This window comes from Gossypium raimondii, chromosome 3 (genome assembly GCF_025698545.1).
Source record: "Gossypium raimondii isolate GPD5lz chromosome 3, ASM2569854v1, whole genome shotgun sequence".
Lineage (NCBI taxonomy): Eukaryota > Viridiplantae > Streptophyta > Magnoliopsida > Malvales > Malvaceae > Gossypium > Gossypium raimondii.
The window spans coordinates 45,753,766-45,778,191 of NC_068567.1; the positions used below are offsets into that span (position 1 = coordinate 45,753,766).

Consider the following 24,426-nt stretch of genomic DNA (forward strand, 5'->3'; position numbering starts at 1 on the left):
AAATAAATAAATAATTAGAACTTATTTTCTTAATTTATTACATTTAATTAATTTTGTCTAAGGAGAGTGGAACTTAAGCAGGACCGCTGTGACCCCTCCAACCTTTCCTGGGAATTAATTTAATGTAATTTGTTAAGAAGAAATTTTCTAATTAAAATTTTTAAGTTTCATTTTGTTCAGTTTAAATTTTAAATTTTTATGTTAATAAAGGGGGTCAAATTTTGCCCAAGTACTAATTAGTTTTTTTAAGATACAGTCTGAGTTTGAGGCCTAATACAGCAAAAATGAGGAAAAAAAATTAGGCCTTACCGTCACACCCATTACTTGTCGCCCAAGTAACTTTAATGTAGCTAAATTTTTGCTACATATTTCCCTATATAAACCCCTATTCATTCTACTAATTTGCTTCCACGCTAAAAATCCCTAAATCTCTTCTTTGTGCCGTCAACCTCAAATCCCAAAAGAAATCCTAGTCCTTTACTTTCTTTTAGCCAAAATTCCCTATTGTTGCCGCAAAGAGATCGCCACTGCACCATCCTCGCTGTCGCAAGATTTTTACCATAGTAAGTTATACCAACTTTGCCGATTTATCTTTTCTCTCTTGTGCAGAAACTCAGCCAAATTTTCGGGAAAATACTATGTCTCAAAAAATAACTAGATTGTCAAAGACTACTCCTGAAAACCTGATTGTGGTTGATGAAGAAGTGAAAGAGCGATTTGATTCAAATTTCAAGCATCAACCTATGATGCCGGAAAAAGGTTTTAACCTGAAGAGCAATGATGTGATGGTTGTTCCTGTGCCAATTACAAAGATAATCAATGCTCTCAAATGGGAACAATTCTGTGATGCTCGGTCACTTCTCGATGATGAACTAGTTCAAGAATTCTATGCTAGTTTGATTACGCAAGATGCTATTGAAGTCATTGTTCGAAAGAAAAATGTACCTCTTACTTCTAAGTCCATCAATGATTTGTTTAATTTACCTGATGTTGAAGAAGATGAGTACTACCCTATGATGAGCAATATCGTTTGGGATTTTCTTCAACAAGTGCTTGATGTTGTGACAAATCCGGGATCCCAATGGATTATAAGAAAGTATGGGAGTCATTCTTGTCGAAGAGAATACTTGAAACCAGTAGCAAATGTATGATTTTGTTTTGTTCGCTACAATTTTATGCCTATCTCACACAGTTCCACCATTTCGATGGAACGGATGCTCTTGTTATATGCAATCTTGACAGAAAAAATCCAATAATGTTGGGAAAATTATCCTCAAGAGATTCATGATTGTGCTAAAAAGAAGGTAGGAAGTGCTTATTTCCTATAATTAATCACTTCACTTTGCTTAAAGGCCCGTGTTAAAACACAAGCAAATCTGAAGGGGCAGTATGTTCAAGGGTGTATTACAGGTCATGATCTTGAAAGGTTGGTAGAAAGAGTGCATGAGTTGAACCAAGGTGAGTAAGAGGAACCAACTGAGCTAGAAATCGAATAGTCAACAAATAAAACAAAAAGTAAAGCTGATTTAGTTACAGACACTAAAGAAGAAGAATCTGATAAGGAACCAAATAGTCCTCAACCAGTTGAAGGTGCTGAAAACCCTGAACCTAGGGTTGAGCCAGAAGAAGAATCAGTCAAGCTAAGTGTTGAACCTGAATATACAACTCCCATGCCGACTTCTGCAAGTACTTCAAGGAAATCAAAGTTGTCAATTTTAATGGATATGTGCAAGTTCATGCACAATTAGCAACAAACTTATTGGAAACATGCAAAAATTAGAGATAATTCATTTCAAAATACTTTTAAGAATATCTCCAATACTTTTGTTTCTGAGTTCTCAGATGCTGTCTTTGAGACATGGACGGAAGAGACTGACGATGCAAGCGAAGATAGAGCTAAATAAGACAAGGGGAATAAGACAGAAAAATAAAATGAGAGATTTTTGTATTGTTATTTATTTAATTATTTTTAGGTCTTTAGGAATCTAATTCTTTCGTAATTAGGATTTAATTTTTGCAGAATAAAACATAGTAAGCATGAACAAACTTAGCACTTCTTTAGAAAGAATAAGACTAAGTGATGTGGTAACGGGAATGAACATGTCTAGGATTGGGTTATTAGGGAAGACTTGGTACTTAAGCAATCTTAATGACTCACCTCTCTTTCTTTACAACCCTACCTGGTGTTCAATTTTCATTCATTACTTTGTTCTTGCAATGAGGACATTGCTTCTTTTTAAAGGGGGTAAGGCAAATAATTGCTCGAATTTTTTTTAAAAATTTTCAAGTATGTTTTAAATAATTTCTTTGATAAGTATGTTTTAATAAATGAACGTTTAGAGAAATTATTTTTAATAAGATAGTTTGTATGCAAGCATGAATAATGATTTTATCTGAGTGTTTGTATGTTATCATGAAAAATGGAATGTTTTTATGATCTTAGTCTTAGGTAATGTTTGCCATGAAAACTTAGTTTCTCTTGAGATTAGACATGCATGAAGGTTTATATCTTTAGAATTGACTTAGTAACTTTCTTGGGGTGAAATCCTAGGAGACTTACAAATCTAAAATGATATAGACACCATTTTTCTTTGGATCGTTTGAGCCTTTTCAAGCCCACCTTATTATATTAGACCCTTAAAACTATAATTTTGAGCTTAAAGGCTTGTTTTTTCAATGAACCTAAATTATAAGCCAATTACCATATTTTTAAAATTATCCTAATTTTGTGCACCTATCTTAACTAAAGTTGTCTTGGGAATCAACATTTTAGGAAATTTTCATAAAGATGTATGTGCTCATGCTTAAAAAAAGAAAAACAACAACAACAACAAAGACAAAGAAAGAGTGAAGACAAATTCGCTCAGTCTCCAAAAAGGAAAAATTGCATGAGCTTGAGTTCAAAATAAGTTTGAGGGAGTTCCACAGGTTCACTTGAAGAAAAAGGTTGAATTTCAAGAAATTCAAGACAAGTTAAAGGTTAAGATTTTGAAATCGAAATGTCCCATCTCTTAAAATCCACACCTTTAACCGAGCCCCATTAGAACCTTATAAAAGACCTATTGATTTGATCATTATGTCACCTACATTAGTGGAGAGGAAGTATTAAGTTCAACATATGAAGATCATAAATAAGCCTTATGATTGTTTTGTTTGATTGATGAGAAATCGTGTTGAATGAAAAATATTATCTATGGCTGTGACATACATGCAAACTATGATTCATGTTGGCATATCTTGAAACTTAGAATAAAATTTTCAAAATTTTTGTATATGAGTTACTTATTAATAAAGAAGATCTATGAGCATGAATTTATTGATGCATGATTATGAGACAAAGACTGATGCTACTTACACTCTTAGGAAAATTTGCCTTAGCAAGACCTTGTGCTGTGCATGAACATTACTCGGCACAAGCAATGATTTAAGTTTGGGGGTGTGTAAACTGAAAAATATATAGGATTTTTACTATATAATGCATCACCTTTTTACTTAATTTTGCTGTTAAAACCAAGTAATTGTTTAATAAATTAATGAAATATGCGAAAATATGAAATTAGGACATAGAAATTATTAAATTGTGATTTTATACTTTATTATATAGTTTTCATGCATAAAATGGCTTATTTTATGTTAATTTGAGCATATTATATTTTTAAGCTATAAAGTGGGCCATGCATGATTAAATTAAATAATACAATATAAATTTATATTTAATAATTTATTTTTAATATTTCAGTAATAAATTGAGTTTTAATTAATTAAGTAAATTGATTAATTAAAGTGGTAAAATTATATTATTTGGTCCTCTAAACTATCTACTATTTTTGGACAGGTCTGAGAATTTTCTTCTAATTACAAAACCGTCCAAATTGGGGACCAAGCCAACCCAATTTTCGGCTGCACATGGATGTCATAAACCATTTTTTGGTTTAATTATACAAAGTCCTTGAAGAGTTAAAGAAATTAGAGATTTTCCCAAATATTTGCTAATGACCGAGTCTTAGTCCTGAGTTGTTGTGGCACCCAAATTGACCAAAAATCAAGGAAAAATCAGCCACCTTTCCTCAATTCATGGCCAACCACTCTTGGAGGAAGTTTCAAAGGATGGACACTCCTATTTTTAGCAAACTAGCTCATTTACCTCACCTATAAATAAGAGATCATTTCTCAGTTTTTCAATCATCCCTCATCCCATCATCTCTCACTCATTCATCATTCTCTCAACTCTTTTAGCTATCTTTCCCCTTCATCATCCTTGCTTAAGGATTTTAGCAATTAAGCCTCTTAAAGAACCCTTGGTTGGCCACCTTGGAAAGCCATCAGCAAAGGAGCGAAGGAGCCTCGTCAGTTAGAGTCTTGGGTGACAGTCACTCTGAATTGGGTTTAATCTTTCTTTTCTTTAAATTTAATTTAAAGATGTTTGCTATGTGTTCTTTATTCTTGTTTACAACAATGATAGTTGAATTTTATTTAAGCTAGGATGATTATTTTGATTAAATAATATTTATTTGATTCATGCTTATAATGTTTGTGCCTCAATCGATCATGTTTTCAATTAAAATCAAGTCTGTATTTCGTTCATACGTGATTGAAATGCACCTGAATTAGCTAAGCAATCCTAACCAGACGACGGCTAGTGGACTCATAATTGAAATGTCCATGCTCAATTTAGATCCTAACCCGATTGAATTGTAGGTTGCATAACAACTCTAACCAAGCTCTGTTATCAGCATAGTTTTTAGATTTGTGTGATTAAATTGTTTCAAACCTAACATGTCCCTATTACCTCACACGAATGTTAAGAAACCCTTAGTAAATAAGGATCAGTAAAATGCATATTTATTAAGTAAAGGATTCTGAAAGGACCTAAGGTGGTTTCCAAACTCATGAAAGATCGAGTTGTCATGGAATGTTTTTCTGAATGTTATTAAGCATGTTGATAATAAATAATTAAAGTAATTGTCCTAGTTTATTTATGTTATAATTGTTGCAAATTGTGTTTAATTTTACTAAAATCTATTTCATTCATATAGTTTGCATACTTAGGATAATTTGCATTAGGGGTCATTGCATTTAGTTTAATACATTTTAATCACCACATCTCAACTATATTGTGTTTTTATTTATCAAATTGCTAATATAATTTTACAAATTAAGTCACTTAGCATAAATACAATCCCTGTGGAGACAATAACTCGATACTTACTTATTACTTGATAACTACTGTGTACACTTGTACAAACCCCAGTGTTACAATGGTATATCTTTAGGCTTGAATGTTTTACTGCATACACTCCATTCATTTGCTTCACTACCAGCTAAGAATCAATGTATATTACCAATTCCCTCGCCCTCAACTATAGAGCCAGTTGTAGTCCTAAAATTAATGCATGATACTCCGTAGCATTGTTAGATGCTTGGAAGCCAAAAGATAATCCATACTGTCACTTATTCTCATCAGGGTCTATAAAGAGAATGCCTACCCTAATTCTTTCTTTGTTATTGAGCCATCCACATAAAGAGCCCAACACTTTTGCTTCACAGTTGAGCTAGTTTGTCCCTATGATGAGCTAACCACTACATCTTGTATAATCAACATGTCATCGACATAGACCTCAATAATGTGACCAATCTACTCTCTGAAAATCTTATTAACCAACCTTTGATAGGTTGCATATGCATTCTTTGTTGCATATGCATTCTTCAACCTCAAAGGCATAACTCGATAGCAGAATAAGCCCTCATCCTTGACAAAGGTTATTTTATCCTGATCTTCTGGAGGAATGAAAATTTGGTTATAACCTGAGAATGCATCCATAAAACTCATAAACTTATGGCCTGAGGACGCATCTACCAATCTGTCAGTCGAGGGCAAAGAAAACATATCTTTTAGGCAAGCCTTGTTAAGACTAGTAAAATCAATGCACATTCTCTATTTTCCATTGGCCTTATTCACCATCACAACATTTGACACCCAGTCCGGGTACGCCACCTCCTAGATAAATCCTGCCAAAAGGAGCTTTCCTACTTCTTTTCTTATGGCCTCCACAACTTGTGGAGTAAATCTTCTTCTTTTTTGCTTGACTTGTTTGACCTCAAGCAACACTTTTAACCGATGGACAATCACCTAAGGATCAACACCAGGCATGTCCGCGGCTGATCGTGCAAAAACATTTGAATTCTCCCTCAAGTATCATACTAAGTTAACGTTTTCCTCTTCTGCTAATACTAATAAGATCTTTACCAACTTGTTTGTGTTATCATAAAACAATTACAAAGTTTCTATGACTATTGTTGCTTCTGGCATGCAAACTCTCTCCTCACTTCTAACATCCAGACTATCCAAATCTAAAACATGGCTAACCACCTCTGCCTAGTGCGAACCCTGACCTTGTGGTTCCTGCTCATGCATTTGCTTAACTGACAACATGTGACACTGTCTGGTTGCTCGCTGGTCAGATTTAATGAAACCTATCTCCATCCTAGTGGGGAATTTAATCTTTATACAAAAAGTAGCAATCATCATTTTAGCCATTCTTAAAATAGGATGCCTAAATATGGCATTGTAAGTTATTGGATGTTCTACCACAAAAAATTGAACATATTCTATGGTGGTGTGCTTGTCATCCCTCAAGGTAAAAGGTAGAGTAATATATCCTTTCACCTCGGCTAGATGATTCGCAAAACCATACAAAGGGTTTGCCTTCTTTAGAGCTTGGTCATTCAACCTCATCTTTTTGATATACATCCCAAGTCAACACCTCCACGACACTTCCGCTATCAACCAAATATCTTTTAAACTTAAATCCTGCTATAGTTGCTAATACGACCATAGAGTCATTTCCTTCCTCATCACAAACCAATCCTCATCCTTATCATTAAATTTCACTATCCAGTTTTCTTGCCGATGCAACCTCTTCGGTGAACTGACTAACATCACACTTCTAATATGAGTCTTTCTCTTCGTATTAGAGGTCACAAAGTCCTCATTTGTACCAATTATCACATGTATTGTGCCTGTAACCTTTTGTTTACCTTTATCGGTACGCAGTGAACTTAGACCTGATGGTAAGGCATTTTAAGCCACAAAATCTTTTAGCTCGTCATTTCTAATTGCTTCTTCAAAAGCATCTTTCAAAGAGAACAATCATTAGTCTTATGCCCTTTGTCATTGTGAAAATTACATTTGCCTCTCGAGTTGGTCCTAGACTAATTGTGTCGCATAAGTGGAGGGCTTGGCAAAATTCCTAAACTTTTGACTTGACTAAGAATGTAGGTATGTGTAGCATTTAAGGGAGTATAAGTTTCAATTTATCCATGAGGAACGTACCTTCTAGTGTGTTCGCACTGAGGCTTCTAGAATGTTCTTGACGATTTGTTCTGGGAATAATTCTTCAGTTGTCCCAGACCATGAACACGTAGACTCTGAGAAGGATGATCTTGTTAACCATGAGTATTCTGGCAACCGCTAAACTATTTGTCATCCCTCTGAAAAGTGTTGCGAGTTGCCATTTGAATTTCCTCCGCCTCAGCAAACTTATGCACTCTCTCATACAAGTCTGCCAAACTCTATGGTTCGTTATCAGTAAACGGATATTTCACGTGCTCATTTTGGACTCCCATGATGAAGGCATCAATGGCCCACTAGTCTTGCAAGTTCTTTGTGTTTAACGTGGTTACATGGAACCATTTGACATAATCTTGTAAAGATTCTCCATCTCTCTGCTTCACTAACATCAAACTCATAAGGGTGCTTATTATTGTCCCATGGGCTCAAAATCTTCCCCAAAATGTCTGACTTAACTGCGAGAAGCTTTGAATAGAGCTTTGTGGCAAAGACAGATACCAATCTTTCACACTCTCCCTAAGAGTGGTTGAGAAAGCTTTACAATTTACTGCATCAGAAGATCCTACACATTCATATAATCATTATACTGAATGAGATGTGCCTGAGGACCCCTTCTGCCTTTGAACATCTCTTTTGGGATTTTAAACTCGGTTGGTAGGCTCATAGCTGCTACCTCTAAAGACAAGGGGTTGTTAGAACAAAACAACCAGTCAATGTCTTGCACATCCCTAAGCAAAGCATCCATCTCGTTCTATCATGGCTTTGCATGTGCTCCCACATCCTCCTTCTAGAGAGGCGTGACATGGTCTTAAAGATCAAAGTGGTCGAACTGTACCTTTCCTCTCAACTCCTCATTCTCCCTTAGTAATTCCTACTAAAACAATTACTATTGTTCAAACCTGGCACTTTGTTGAGTCATTTGTTCCTTCATCAACCTTAGTTACTCTTGCAAGCCAAATAGTTGTTGTGGCGATGCTTCTTGATCAAAAGGAAATGACGGTCCCTAACCAGGGGGAGAATTGAGATCAAAAGAATTGGAAGCACCTAGTTGGCCTGAGTTACCCAAAATTTCTGGTTGGTCAGCAAACCAATCAGCAAAAAGGCCCATCTCACTAGGTTGATTTCCGATGCTAAAGCCTCCTACCTAGCCCGATGGGAAATTGCTAGGGAAGTTCTTGTTGGGGTGAGTCATCTTAGTTTTCTGATTTTCTGATGTTCGAAAATCTGTCTATGCTCACCGCACTAAATTATTGAGTGTTTTAGAGTGTGTGTCCTTCAAAAGGGTTAGATTCTCTATTTATTTGATACGGTTATTGTTTATGGGTGGGATGTCGTAGGTAGGTCCCCATGCATGCCAACACTTACTCTATTCTAGGGTTAACACGTGTTTTCTAGATAAGGGTTCGCCTTCGTGGTGGTGAGAACCCACATCGTGCGGTCTCATAGAAGGATGCAAACACCTCACGTGCAAACCCTATAGACTACGGGTCAGAACCAATCGAATATTTAGATAGCGGGTCGATAATAGAAAGTAACTTGGAAACTTATTAATAGAGATCAATATACAAAATACGTGCAGGTCAGCTTGAAAATTCTTTAGTTATTCTCACGCAGCCTTCCTTTCTTTTTCGTGAGAATTGATTTGAAACATCCTCTCAGTCACTACTTTGAAAATTAAAGAAAAGAAAAAGAAAATGTTAGGTTCTTAAAAGTTACAATAATCGATTTAAGTTGACTCTTAGTTCTGCTTTCCAATAGTAGATGGAAAGTCCCGAGGGGTTTAACTTCAAACTATGTTCTACATCATATTTTAATCATCAATTGCAATTAATGGTGTGAAAGTTCATTCAACTTTCTTCCTTTTGTTTCTTATTAAACTTCATTGCTTGTGGTGTGCAGAAAAAAAAAAGTATATACATAATATATATCTGCATATATGTGAAGGCATGGGAGCAAGTTATATAAAGATAAGAACATGGATTCGGATATGCAGGGGTCCCAAGTCCAATACGCATATGGTATAGACGGCGAAGGAGAAATGAGGAGAGGGTCGAGGGTGTGTATTGCCAATAGTGAGAGAGGATACAATTTTTTTTTTTATAGAATCAGTTAAAATTTTTAATTTAAGATTAAATTGATAGACTTTGAAAATATTTTAGGGTTAAATTTACTATTAAATCAATAAAAAAAGAACAAGTTGACTTCTATTACTGAGTCAATGACAACTAATAATATGGTAGAGTAACTAAAGTATTTAATTTTGAAAAATTGAATGAATAAATTAAAAATAATAATTAAATAACCAAAATAAAAGTAAATGCATAATAGTGAATATTGGGAATAATGATAAAATTCATCTTCAAATCATAAACTAAATTTAACATCAATATAACTCAAAAGCTAAAGAAGTGTGAGATTTTTTTTCTAAATGCGGAAAATTACAGCGTTGTCAAACAATTGATATATATGTTTTATTTTTATAAAAAAATAGAAATTACAGCTTAAAACTAGCAAAACGAGTAGTTGAGATTAGAAATTCAAAAATATATATATAGAAAATATAGGAAAGTTGTGGTAGTGAGTGATTTGAGATTTATTAGTGCATAAATTGTCAAAACAACTCCTTAAAACAGCTTAACTACCAATACCACTATATTTAAAGCCATATATATACTTGTTGGTTCACTTAGCAGCTTAAGAAAAAAATAAAATAATTTTTCAATAAAAAAGAAATTATATAACAAAAGAAATTAAAACAAAAAACAAAATCAAAGAAAGCCTCCCCTTTTTTAAAAAGTGATAAAAAAATACAAGTCCTGATATTCTAGATTACTGATTAAGTGTAAAAATTAATTAAACAATGAGTAGTAAAGAAATGTCGGCTATGGAAGAAGGGATGTTTTTAACTGTGAAGCAAATTTGCTATTCATCTGACGCAGTTAAATTTATGCAAAAGGTAATACAATTTCTCTCTATTTTCCTTGTTTTTTTGTTTTCAGAGAATGAAGTTGGAGATTACTTAAGATTTAGGGTACGTAGGTAATTGCAGAGCTCGTGGGAACATATTTCGTGATATTTGCAGGATGTGGTTCAGTGGTGGTGAATAAGTTATACGACGGCATTATTACATTTCCTGGGATTTCTGTAGTTTGGGGTCTCATTTGTATGGTCATGATCTACTCTGTTGGTCATATTTCGGGTGCCCATTTTAATCCTGCGGTTACCATTACTTTCTGCATTTTCCGTCGTTTTCCTATGAAACAAGTAAGCTCATGAATTTTACCACTTGTTTCACCTGTAACTGTATATATACATTTTATTATAATTATACCATCTTAATGAATGTGGTTGCATGCGTAGGTGCCTGTTTATGTAGTGGCACAGCTCCTTGGATCAGTCCTAGCAAGCGAAACTTTAACTCTGGTTTGGGATATACCTCGAGATGCCTTTTTTGGAACAGTACCAGTTGGACCTGCTTCTCGATCTCTAGTTCTTGAGATTATCATTTCCTTTCTATTGATGTTTGTTGTATCGGGGGTGGCTACAGATAGTCGTGCTGTTAGTAATATTATTTGCTACACTAGTCATATAATTTTATACGTACATGGACAGGCAGTGTAAGTAAATGTTTGTGTGTGTGTTTTGTGAAAACAGATTGGAGAATTGGCTGGAATTGCAGTGGGGATGACAATAACGTTAAACGTGTTCGTAGTTGGGTAAATAATTTTGATCCCAAAGAGTGAGATAATATGTGATTGGTTAATTATAAGTGGTGTAAATAAATTATGGTTTTTGTATGGATAGACCGATATCAGGGGCATCAATGAACCCAGCAAGGACACTTGGACCGGCTATAGTGATGCGTGTATACGATGGAATCTGGGTTTATATGGTTGGACCAATGCTGGGCACTGTATCGGGAGGATTTGTTTATAATTTGATTAGGTTCACTGATAAACCTCTAAGTGAACTAACCAGATCATCTTCTTTCGTGAAGAGCATGTCCAAAAGCACTGCCACCGCTACTCTTTAGGGTCTTCTTTATATATATTTTTTCCATCACCCATCTAATCAGCTGCTAGCAGAGGCTTTTTTTTTTTAGTTTAAAAATAATGTTATTTTGAGTTTTAAATTTAATGTTCTTGTTTCTTTTAATTAATAAGTTTGAATTGACTGCGTAGCCGACCCTGTACGGGGCATTGCAAAGACATGGACGGCCCATGCACGTGATAAAATTAGATCGATAAATCCATTCCTTCCCACATCCCTAATCTACCGCTTCCAGTCATGTGCATCAATATCTAAAACCTTTACCACCTACCATTTCATCAAAAAGGGTTTTTTTTTATCCATTTTACACTATACTTAAATTATCTATAATCTCTTCTCAATTTATAAATAGAAAGATAGTGAGTTTTAAGGCACTCAAACTCATATCCTCCTGTATTGACAACAATGCTAATGCCAATTGAACTAAAACTCAATTAACACGATTTATTATTTTTCTAATTATAATAATTAAAATAAATGTATCTGGAAAGTTACAATTCAACTACTTTCTTACTCACCAAAGTTTAAATATACTCTATTATTACAAGTATTAAATAATTAATTCAACAATTAATCGAATAAGTATGAAAAAAACTTACCTTATACAAAACTTAAACTTGAAATGTCAAAATTTTCGAATTTCAACTTTACTATTAAACTGAATTGACAAACTATTTTTATGGTTAAGCATGTATATAACGTCATGGCATACATTTTTTAATACACAAGAAGAGGTCTAAAACCTCTTATCAGAAGTCCTAAGGATTCTACCTTAGATGATGAAATCAAATCCTCATTAAAAAAACTTTGTACCAGCAAAGGAGGATATGTGAACATCCTCAAACCCATAACCTAATGCATCAAATTTGCAATACAGTCCATCGGTTGGTTCGCTCACCTACCAATATGCTGAAACTTCACCAACAAATCTTCCTTGCACAGATAAATAATTTTTTTAACAATACTAGGAATCGACTCATGAAGATCTCCCTTTTGAATCATTTCAACAAGATCCACACAATCACTATCAACTTGTAGCATCCTAATGCCTTTATCCCATGTCGCCTTTAAGCAATCAAGGACGCTCCACATCTCAACAACAAGAAAAGAAAAATAACCAATATTATGACCATAACCAATCAGCCATTGTCCTTTGTGATCTCACAACAGACCCTCCCCCCTCCAATGATGCATTCCCCGAGCCTTCTTTCACTGAGCCCATCGTATTGAGTTTAATTCATCCTATACTAGGCGGCTTCCTAATATTTACCTTCCTTATGTTTGAACTCCCATCTCAAGAGCCTTAGAGATACTCCTAGCACAAGCAATGCTAGACCCTACTATATCTTGTATGCTACAACTATCATTTTGGGAAATTAATTTGTTACGGCTCTTCCAAATTCACCAACAAATCATCCCAAACAAGGGGCTCTAAGAAATGTCTTAAAAAGAACGATTATCAACATTCGAAATATTAGAGATAAGCCACGTACGAGCATCTTGACTATAAAAATCCTCTCTGCCTTAAGCTAATATCAAACTATCCCAAACTCTTCTAGCAAAGAAGCAATCTCGTGGAGCATGAACCACACTCTACCATCATCCTACATAAAGAGCAAACTGGATCATCAGACATACTCTGTCTACATCATAGTTTGTTGGTCAGAATATGACCATTGAGCACAAACCAGAGGAAGTTTCTCACTCTCCATGAAGCTGTAAACTTCCAAACCATGGACCAGATTCTATCATTGGGGTTCTAGCTTTCACTTGCTAGAGTTTTATAAGCATTCGCAACCAAAAAAGATCCATTCGATGACCATTGCTAGTCGCATCTATCATTGTCAGCAAAGTCTCTAGGAGGGAATGTATGTACCACATGAAGCAATATATATGGTGATAAGAACGAGGCAACATTAGCTTAACTCCAATTACCTTGATCTCTCTAACTTTATAATATGGAAAAGAAACTACAACTTGATTTGTACGTTTAATTAAATGACCTATTTTCGAGATCTATACATATGCTAAGATATTAATATTAGTCTAAACAGAAGAAGGGTGAAATTTCAAGTCTAGTTCAAAGGAATAGGGATTTTTTTTCTACTGGCATATTTCTTTCTGTTACTAATGCAGTACAAATATATGAATGTGTTGATTTAGAATCAATTAAAACATGTACAAAAATATCAAAAAGAGAAAATGTACTAGTTATGACGTAAGGAGTTGTAGCCTCCTCTTTGGCTCATATGGCATAAGCTATGGCAAGTGCACGAGCTTTAGATCTCACGGTTGTATCTCTGGTTCCACCTTGACTAGCTCCAACATTACTACCAGATTTGTAAAAACCCGATAGTCAGGGGTGTCGGAAAGTGCATTTCCGAGACTCCGTTCCCGTAAATCGGACTCGTAAATATTTATTAAAAATATTTATGAAGTAAGTCGTGTAGTTAATTAGGTTTTGATTAAGTGAATTTGCATGAATTAAGAGTAATTAGGTATAAGGACTAAATTGCATATATAGTGAAAGTTGAATTATAGATTAAAGAAAAATTAAAAGGACTAAAGAAGTAATTATGCCATTGTTCTTTAATGAGGCTGTAAGATATTTATAAATTTAATATATATTATAATAAAATAAGTTTACTTAATATTTAAGTGTATATATATATTATAATAATAATAAACTAATGTATAATAAAATAAAATAAGTAAATGAATAAAAAAGAATAGAAAGCTAAAGCCAAATGAAAACAGAGAGGAAAGAAAGAAAAAGAGAAAGAAAGACACAAGGGACTTCTAGGGAAAGCTCAATTGGTTAGTCAATTTAGTCATTTTTCTTGTAATTTTTATATTTTTAGAATCCCGGTATTAAATGCTACCTAACCCATGCCAAAATATTAATAATTATTAAGTTTTTAAGTGTTGTTAATGTTGAATAATTTAAGTATTTGGGATAATAGATTTTAAGCTAGAAATGAAAAGGATTAAATTGTAGAATAAATTGTAAATTTTGAGTAATAGGGACTAAATTGTGAAAATTTTGAAATTTAGGGATTCAAGTGAAAATAAGGAGTTAAATTTAGTTTAAAGTGGAATTTGTATGAAATATAGGATTAATTATAAAGAAATACGGTTAGTCTCGGTTTAGGGACTAAATTGAAAATTAGGCAAATATTGAGTCAAAATTGAAATATTCAATATGAAATTGAATTGTATTGTATTGATGAATTTTAATTGTTTTAATTCCATAGCTAACATCATACCAAAATCCTTGACTAAAAAGGGAAAGATAAAGTCGACGTCAAATAGCCCGGAATTCCTGGTTTGTATTTCTATAATCTGAAACTAGTTATTAATTGTTGTATTTTTTATTTAATGCATATGGTAAGTGTTGAGGTGAGTATTTGACACTTTGACATTGAATTGAATTAAAAGTTGATTGAATGGATTGAATTGATATATATATTATGAATATATTGATTATGAATTGATATATATTGAATATATTGATTATTTGAATTGAAATGAATATATATGTGCAAATATGATAATTGAATATTGGTTGTATTTGGAAAGTGAAATTAAACCCTATTAACTGTATCGGGCTGAGTCAGATATAGATGGTGTGCCATAGGATCGGAAGAGTTTAGGGATTTCTTCGACTTCGAGTCGATGAGGCACTGGGTGTCAAATTATATAGGGCAGGGCGCAATTATTACTTCGGATTTATCCGATGAGGCACTAAGTGCCAAACTGGTGTGTTGGTTGGATCCGTGTATCCGTCTCAGTCCGAATCATGTTAATAGGGGTAATTAAATAAAATGGTACTATGATTGATATTGGATAATATTGTATGTGAATTGAAAATGGAATACTGAATTGAAACATGAAAATGAGACACATGAATTATGTATTCATGAATTGAATATTATTATTGTTTCAAATTATTTGTGGATCAAATTGTGAAAAGCTATTATATAGCAAGTGATGAGAATTGAGTATGGTATAAAATGATGTAATTATGATTTGAGTATTGAATGGTTAATGCTATTATATAAATAAATGTGGTTTTTAAATATTCAATTGTGCTTAATATTTAATTGTGCCTATTATATTATCTTGTCTTTAAATATTCGGATTATAGAAATACCACTGAGTTTTACTCAGCGTACGGTTTTGTTTTCCGTGTGCAGTTTAGGTATTTAACTTTTAATCACTGATTCAGCATCCAACAATGATCCCGAAATCAAATGTGGTGATGTTTACCTTTTGTGTCGAGATGTACCTAGGGTGTTTAAATAATAATTATTTTGTGGATTGAATGTAAATGAGATTATAAGTTTAATATTGGTTGGTTTTATACATATAAATATGTGTTTGTTTTTGAAGCCATATTATGGCATGGTAAATTGAACTAAATCTAGATAGGTACATGTGAATTTAATTCTATGTTTAAGTGCTCATGAACTAGGCAAATTGATTTGGATTTGGTATGTTTATAATTTAGATTAAAATGATGCTTTGATGACTTGTTTTGATGATATGAAATGTTTAAGAATTTTGCCTGTTTGATCGATAAACTTTGGTAATGCTTTGAAACCCTATTCTGATGACAAATATGGTTCAGGGGTGTTACAATTAGTGGTATCAGAGTTTTGCAGGTTTAGCCGATTCTCGGACTAAATCGAGCTCAAAATTGAGTCTAGAGGTACATGCCATAACTGAGTTGAATTGAGTCGAGATTTGGATGTTGATATATATATATATATATTTTTTTATAGTTGAAAATGTCGAATGATGATAATGATGGTGTTGATCAAAAGATGTATACTGGAGATGATGTCTCCAATGAGTTAGATGGAACCAAATTGGCAACACCAAGTGTTAATCTAGTTAGTACTCAACAACCTAACGTTGAGCGAGGTAATATTGAGGAAAAATATGATTCACAGTTACTTAGAGCTATCGCTGATGCTCTTCAGCGTGTGGCGGGAACCACATCCGCTACAACATCTGCACCTACTATCCGTTGAGCTTCGATTAAAGAATTGAGTAAATACGGTGAAATTGAATTCTTAGGATTGAAAGGAGTTGATCCTTCCACAGCTGAAATTTGGATTGAATCCATTAAGAGGATCTTGCAACAACTTGAATGCAACCCACATGAAAGTGTAATATGTGTTGTTTCTCTACTACAAGGAGAAGCATATCCCTGGTGGCAGTCAGTGACACGTCATGCACCCGCAGATCAGGTAAATTGAGAATTCTTCCAAAAGGAATTTCAAAAGAAATATGTGGGTGAATTATATATTGAAGACAAAAAACAAGATTTTTTTTATGCTGAAACAAGGTGAAATGTCTGTGGTTGATTATGAACGAGAATTTTCGCGACTTAGTAGGTATGCTGTTGAATTTGTGCCGACTGAAATTGACAGTTGCAAGCGATTTCTGCGTGGTTTATGCGATGAGTTGCGAGTACAGTTGGTATCACACAGAATTACTGAGTTTACAGATTTAGTTGAACGGGCAATAATGGTAGAGCAAGTCCTTGGTTCTAATAATAAGATTGAAAATATTCGTACTGTTGGAAAGCATCCTGGAGCTGCAAGTTCAAATCCACAACCGAAGAGATCAAAAGAATTTCGTGGTAGTTGGAGATCAAATTTTAAGTCAGATAGAACTTGTAACAGCCCGGTTTTCAGTAGTGTCAGAAACACTGGTTTCGGGGCCACCAAATTCGACGAGTAAGTTCGTAAATATTATTATTTAATATTTACGAGTCAAATGTGATTTTTAAAAAGGTTTTTGATTTGATAATTTATGTTATACAAGTGATTTATTAGGTTTAAGTGGTTTTAGAAAATAAGGCATCGGGACCTTGTTTTTATAAACTGAGCCGTAAATATTTTTATAAATATTTACGGAGTTTTATTAAGGTGGTATTAAAGGTATTAAAGGATAAAATTAAAAAAATGCATTCCTGGGACTCCGTTCCTGTAAATATAGCTCTGTAGTTAATTAGGTTTCGGTTAAGTGAATTTGCTTGAATTAAAAGTAATTAGGTATAAGGACTAAATTTCATATAGGGTGAAAGTTGAATTATAGATTAAAGAAAAATTAAAGGGACTAAAGAAACAATTATGCCTTTGTTCTTTAATGAGGCGGCATAAGGTAAGATATTTATAAATTTAATATATATTATAATAAAATATGTTTTACTTAATTATTAAGTATATATATTATATTATATTATATTATATTATATTATATTATATTATATTATAATAAAAACAAAATAAATAAAGAATAAATAAAAAGAACGAAAGATAGAAATGAAACAGAAAGAAAAAGAACAAAAAAAATGAAGAAAAGGAAAGAAAGGAAGGATAAAGCCATGGCCTTAGGGGTTTCAATTGTTCAAAATTCAATTGGTTAGTCAATTTAGTCCCTTTTTCATTTAATTTTTATGTTTTTGAATCCCGGTATTAAATACTAACCGACCCATGTCAAAATTTTAGAAACCATTGAGTTTTTAGGTGTTGTTAATGTTGAATAATTTTAGTATTAGAGACTAAATTGATAGATTTTCAAGTTAGAAATAAAAAGGATTGAATAGTAGAATAAATTGTAAATTTTGAGTAATATGGACTAAATTGTAAAAATTTCAAAATTTAGGGATTTAAGTGAAATTAGAGAGTTAAATCTAGTTTAAAGTGGAAATTGAATGAAAATATAGAATTGATTGTGAAGAAATAAAATTATTCTCGGTTTAGGGGCTAAATTGGAATTTAGACAAATTTTGAGTAAAATTGAAATATGCAATATGCAATTGAATTGTATTGTATTGATGAATTTTAATTGTTTTAATTCGTAGCTAACATCATACCGAATCCTCAACTAAAAATGGGAAAGATAAAGTTGACAAGGAATAGCTCGAATTTTGGTTTGTATTTCTATAATCAATTTAGTTGTTAATTGTTATAATTCAATTTAATGTATATGGTAAGTGTTAAGGTGAGAATTATTGTGTTTTGCAATTGAAATGGATTGATTTAATATGTGATGAATTTATTGAATTTATTGATTGAATTGGTATACATATATATTGAATATATTGATTATTTGAATTGAAATGAATATTGGTTGCATTTGAAAAGTGAAATTAAATCCTATTAACTGTATCGGGCTGAGTCGGATATAGATGGCATGCCATAGGATTGGAAGAGTTCAGGGATTTTTTCGACTTCGAGTAGATGAGACACTGGGTGTCAATTTACTACTGCGGATTAATTCGATGAGGCATTGGGTGCCAATTTACTTCGATTTAATCGATGAGACACTGGGTGTCGAATTATTACTTCGAATTATCCGATAAGGCACTAGGTGCCAAATTGGTTTGTTTTGGTTGGATCCATGTAAACGTCCGAGTCTAAGTCATGTTAATAGGGGTAAATGAGTAATAAAGTTTTATAATTGATATTGAAATGGTATGGTATGAGAAATGGAAGTGAAATAGTGAATTGAAAATAGAAATGTGAAATATGTTGATAATATATGGAATATATGAGTCATATACTCATGAAATGACTATGGAATGAATATTGCAATTGTATAATGAAATGTGAAATAAATTGTGAAAAACTATTTATATAGCAAGTATAAGAATTGAGATATTGTGAAACAAATGAAATGTGATATGGTGTTGTAATATTTAAATTGTATATTTGTGTATTCATATATTTTGATATTCAGATTATAGAAATACCATTGAGTTTATACTCTGCGTACGGTTTTGTTTTCTGTGTGCAGGTTAGGTATTTAATTTTGATCGTCGATTCAGCATCCAACAACGATCTCGAACTCAAATGTGGTGATGTTTATCCTTTGTGTCGACATGTACCTAAGGTGTCTAAATAATAGTTATTTTGTGGTTTGATTGTAAATGAGGTTATAAGTTTAATTTTGGTTGGTTTTATACATATAAATATGTGTTTGTTGTTGAAGCCATATTATAGCATGGTAAATTGAACTAAATCTAGATAGGTGCATGTGAATTTAATTCTATGTTTAAGTGCTCATGAACTAGGCAAATTGATTTGGATTTGGTATGTTTATAATTTGGATTAAAATGATGTTTTGATGACTTGTTTTGATGATACGAAATGTTTGAAATTTCTGTCTGTTTGATCTATAAACTCCGCTAATGCTCCGTAAGCCGGTTCCAGTGAGGGATATCAGTTGGGGGTGTTACAAAACTGATAGATTTCGTGATAGACAACCGACTATGTCTACGGGTAGTGTACGAGGTCCATCCAGGGATACCGATATTCCGAATTGTGAGCATTGTGGGAAAAAACGCCGTGGTGAATGTTGGAAGTTAACTCGAGGTTGTTTTCACTGTGGATCTACGGAACATTTTGTTAGAGAGTGTCCGAAGAATGAGAATGTTACACCTGTTACTTCTTAGAGATCTATGCCTGCATCTAGGGGTCGCAGGTCATGTCGAAGTGGTTCATTTTCGAGAGGTGATGCTAGAAAGGGAAATGATGCTGTTGCTCAACAGTCGGAGGCCAGAACGCCAACTCGAGCTTATGTTGTGTGGGCTCGTGAGGATTGTGATGCTAATGACGTTGTGATAGGTATATTTTTATTACATTAAGAACCTATTTATACTTTGATAGATCCGGTGTAATGACCTAAAATTCAGGGCATCGAAAAAGTACATTGTCGGGCCTCCGTCTTACCAAAGTAGTGTCGTAAATAATTATTAGGAATATTTATGAGTTTAGTAGTGTGTTTAATTAGGATTTAATTAGGTAAATTTAGCTTAATTTAGGGTAAATAATAAAAAGGACTAAATTGAATTAGGGGTAAAAGTTGAATTATAGATTAATAGAAATAAAATTGATTAAACTGGCAATTAAGCCATTAACAAGAAATGAGGCGGCATATATGTAATAAAAATCTAAGATTTTTATGTTATACTTTAATTATAAAATCAATTATTTAGATATAAATTATGTTAAATTAATTTAAAATAATTATATTATAAGATTTTATATGATAAATAAATTGAAATTATGACAAGTGGATGATGATGATAATGTACAAATGTAAAATGCATATGTTTACATTTGTAATATATATATTTGTTATGAAATAGATATTTATTATTATAATTATTAATTACTATTATTGTTTATATTATTAGTTTTATTATTATATTATGGAATAAATTAAGAAAAGATAAATATAGGGTGTAAAAATTATACATGTGTCATGCATATATTTATACACTTGTAAAATAAATATATAATTACTTAAAATTTAAGTATAAATATATTTATAGATATTAATTAATTAATTATAAAATAATTAAATCAAATGGTGCCAAATGTAGGGTGATAAAGTTGTACAAATGTAGTAAAATATGTATATACACTTGTATTATAATTAAAAGATATTTATTAATTAAATAATTATTAATAAGTTATATTATTATAATATAAGGTAAAGACATAAAAACGAAATAAAAAAAAAAGAAAGGAGAAAGAAGCTGAGAGAATTTCAAAATAGAGCAGGACAAAGGAGAAAAAGAAAAATAAAAGGAAAAACTAGGGTTTGAGGCTTTAAGCTTTAATTTGGCAAGTCAATCAAGTCTTTTTCTTTTAATTTTGATGTTTTAGAAGTCTTAGAACAAAGTTTTGTTGAATTTAAGTTAAAATTTTGAAAGTTCTTAGATTTTTTAACATGATTCATGTTGAACAAATTGTTGAATTAAGGGTTTGATTGATAGAATTTCTAGTTAGAATTGATAAAGGGATTAAATTGTCAAGTAAGCTATAAGTTTTTGTTAGAAGGATTAAATTGAAAGAAACATGACATTAGGGTTTATTCATGAACATTAGATAGTTAAGTTGAATTTGGTAGGAAATGGAGTAGAAATAAAGTATGAATTGAGATAGAAAAGTAAGTGAATTTAATTAAGACCAAATTGAAATTAAGGTAGAAATTGAATAGAAAGTCAATTATTTAATATAAATTAGTATTGTATTAATAGTGTAAATTATTTTAATTTTCATAGTTAACAAAGAACTAGGGACATCGGCACAAAAGGGAAAAGAGAAGGTTATTGAGGACTGAAACAAGAAAATTCGAGTTTGTATTACTATAATTCAAATTATTTATTATTAAATGCTATATTTAAATTTATATGAATGGTAAGTGAAATATATGGTAATTATTATTATTAATTTGAAAGAAATTCAATTGAATGATGAATATATGTGTGGAATTGAATCGAATATTGACTTAAAATGGAAAAGTGAATTTTGAATGGCATTGCGATTGAATTTGAAATAAAAAACTGAAATTGAATTGAAATGTGAATTTGGAGACCCTATTAACTAGTTGGGCTGAGTCGGATATAGTTGGCATGCCATAGGATTTGGAAGAGTACGGGATTTATCAGCTTTGCCGATCAGGCACTTTATGTGACGTATTTCAGGCACCTCGTGTAATAGCCCGATTTATGGATCTAGTCAAAACAGTGATTTTGGGACCACAAATTTGAAGTCCAAAATTTTATTTTATTATTATTTTAATATCTACAGAATGATATTATGATTGTGTAAAAATTTCATGAAGAAATTTTATCAATTGGGTGCTTAATTTGATAAAAAGGACTAAATCGCGTAAAGTGCGAAAGTTGCGTTCTATATGATAAAGGTTTCTAATAGCTATATAATTTTAAATTGAAGGTCCTTATATGATGAATAACCCATTATTGATATATTTGATGTTAGTGGAGTGGCATTTGGTGTAGTTATTAAGGTTATTAAAGGTTAAATAAGTAAAAAGGCAATATATGTTAAATTAAATAAAACAAATTTTGTCATCTTCTTCCACTATCCATCTTCACCGGAATTTCAACCTAAAATAAACCATGGGTGTAATTGTTATTTGGCCAAACTTTGAAGACAAATTGGTGAGTGGTTTTTGCTCGGTTTTTAATAATTTCTACGTTTTTGAGATCGTTGCTTCGTAATCTAGCTAACCCGCACCTCCGTTTCTAAAACTGTTAAAGATTTTTTGAATTTCTATTGTTGAATACTTGAGATCTTTGATAGTTTTTGATGAAATATGAATATTTGATGTTAGATTTTCATCTTTTATAAAGTGATTTTTGATAAAAATGTCAATTAGGGATTAAATTGTGAAATGTAGAAATTTAGTGGTTAAAATGTGAAATAAATTAAAAATATGGGCTGCTAGTGATATATAGAAAATTTGGATAGCTTGGATTTGTGTTTAATTTCATGAAATTGTGATTTTATGTGATAAGGACTAAATTGTAAAAATGTGAAATTATGGGGCAAAAGTGTAAATATTCTTTAAGGTAAATTTTGGATTACATTGAATAGAGAGATAATTAAATAAGCTGATTTTGATTATATTTAGATCGAGAAAAGCGACATACGGATCTAGATTGGAGAAAAGATAAATGGTGGGTTTGGATGAGCGATTGGGTGCGGTGCGGTGCGTTTAGTTTACTTTTTGTCTCACGCTACAGTGTCGCTACAGTATCTAATCTCACCGCCACCGTTGTTTTTACACTAACCGCAGGTAAACGCACTGTCCATCCAAACTTGTTTAAAGTATCGAACCAATCGATCCGTTCCGTTGTTTTAGCAATCGAGGTAAGTTCGTATAATCGAACTTTAGTGTATATTTATGTAATTGATGAATGATAGTATGAATGTATTCATATAATTGATTTAATTATGGATCTTAAATTTAATGTTTGAAATAAGTAAAAATACAGGATCGAACACAACCGTTTCGTAACGAAAGACGAATTGGCGGAAAAGACCATGGTTGGACCATGGCATTACATGATTTCGTATAAGACCATAGTTGGGCTATGGCATTGATATATGAGACTTTGTGTAAAACCATATCTAGGATATGTCATCGATATATGTGATTACGTGTAAGACCATGTATGGGACATTGGCATCATTATGTGATTTTGTGTAAGACCATAGTTGGGATATTGGCATCGATATGTGATAACATGTAAGACCATATCTGGGATATGGAATTGTATGTGTTATAAGAGACTTTCGAGTATCTTTAACGATTCTGAATGGTTCATCACGCAAAGTTAAGACAAGAATGAAAGTTCAATTGAATTAAACAACACAGGTACGTTCAGAACCTATGTGAGAGTTAAATGAAGGTAATTTAATGAGAATTATTAGTGTATAATTATATTTTATGCCAAAATGTTTTTATTTGGCTATAATGAGGTATGAATTGAATGATATGGGTGATATGAGCAATGATTGTGTTAATGATATGAATATGGAACATTGAGTGAGAATTACAATTATTTAACAATAATTTACATGATTCTTTTGGCTATAGAAATGTGATGAATAATGGATCAAATAAAGCTATATATTTTTGCTTATGTATTTGTCAATGAGAATTAAGTGATAAGAAGTTTAAGAGGCATACGAGCTTTGAAATGAATAAACTCGTGGAAATCTTGTTTAATCATATGCATGAATATGAGGTAGAATTGTGAAATCAAATGAGCTATATTATGACTTGATGCAATTATTTGTAATATAGTTATTTAGTAATGTGAGTTATTATATTACGAGCTTACTAAGCTTTATAGCTTACTTGGTGTTTTTTTATTTATGTTTTACAGTGTTTGGGACATTCGCTTAGGTTGGAAGTCAACGAAGATTGCATCACGCTATCCAGCTAATAATTTCGGTATTTATATACTTTGTGACTTGGTTATATGGCATGTATAGGCTATAGTTATTTTGGTTTACTATGGAAAGTGTATTTGGCCATATGGTTTGCCATGTTTTAAGTATGTATTTGGTTATTTTGTATAGGCTAGTTTTTAATATGTTTGGTTTTGATGATATATATATTTAGCCATGCAAAAATTGGCGTGATTATAATGCTAATGGTTGTATAAATTTGATCATGGTATAAGC

At 32.3% G+C, this 24,426-nt stretch overlaps 1 protein-coding gene across 1 annotated transcript; it reads left to right on the forward strand.

Moving 5' to 3' along the window:
* Window positions 1-746: 746 nt before the first annotated feature.
* Window positions 747-11,384, forward strand: LOC105795918 (probable aquaporin NIP-type). The gene is made up of 7 exons (XM_052628912.1): window positions 747-941; window positions 1,383-1,458; window positions 6,463-6,515; window positions 10,391-10,615; window positions 10,712-10,909; window positions 11,006-11,067; window positions 11,156-11,384. Exons 1-7 carry the CDS (start codon window positions 747-749, stop codon window positions 11,382-11,384), a joined length of 1,038 nt encoding a protein of 345 aa, XP_052484872.1.
* The last annotated feature ends 13,042 nt before the right edge of the window (window positions 11,385-24,426 follow it).

Excerpts from the sequence above, each read along its gene's own strand:
- LOC105795918 (XM_052628912.1), top strand. The coding sequence starts at position 747 with ATGCCGGAAAAAGGTTTTAACCTGAAGAGCAATGATGTGATGGTTGTT. Across the intron at positions 1,459-6,462 it reads AGTGCATGAGTTGAACCAAG|ATTTAATGAAACCTATCTCC; the intron begins GTGAGTAAGAGG and ends CTCGCTGGTCAG. Across the intron at positions 10,616-10,711 it reads GTCGTTTTCCTATGAAACAA|GTGCCTGTTTATGTAGTGGC; the intron begins GTAAGCTCATGA and ends TTGCATGCGTAG.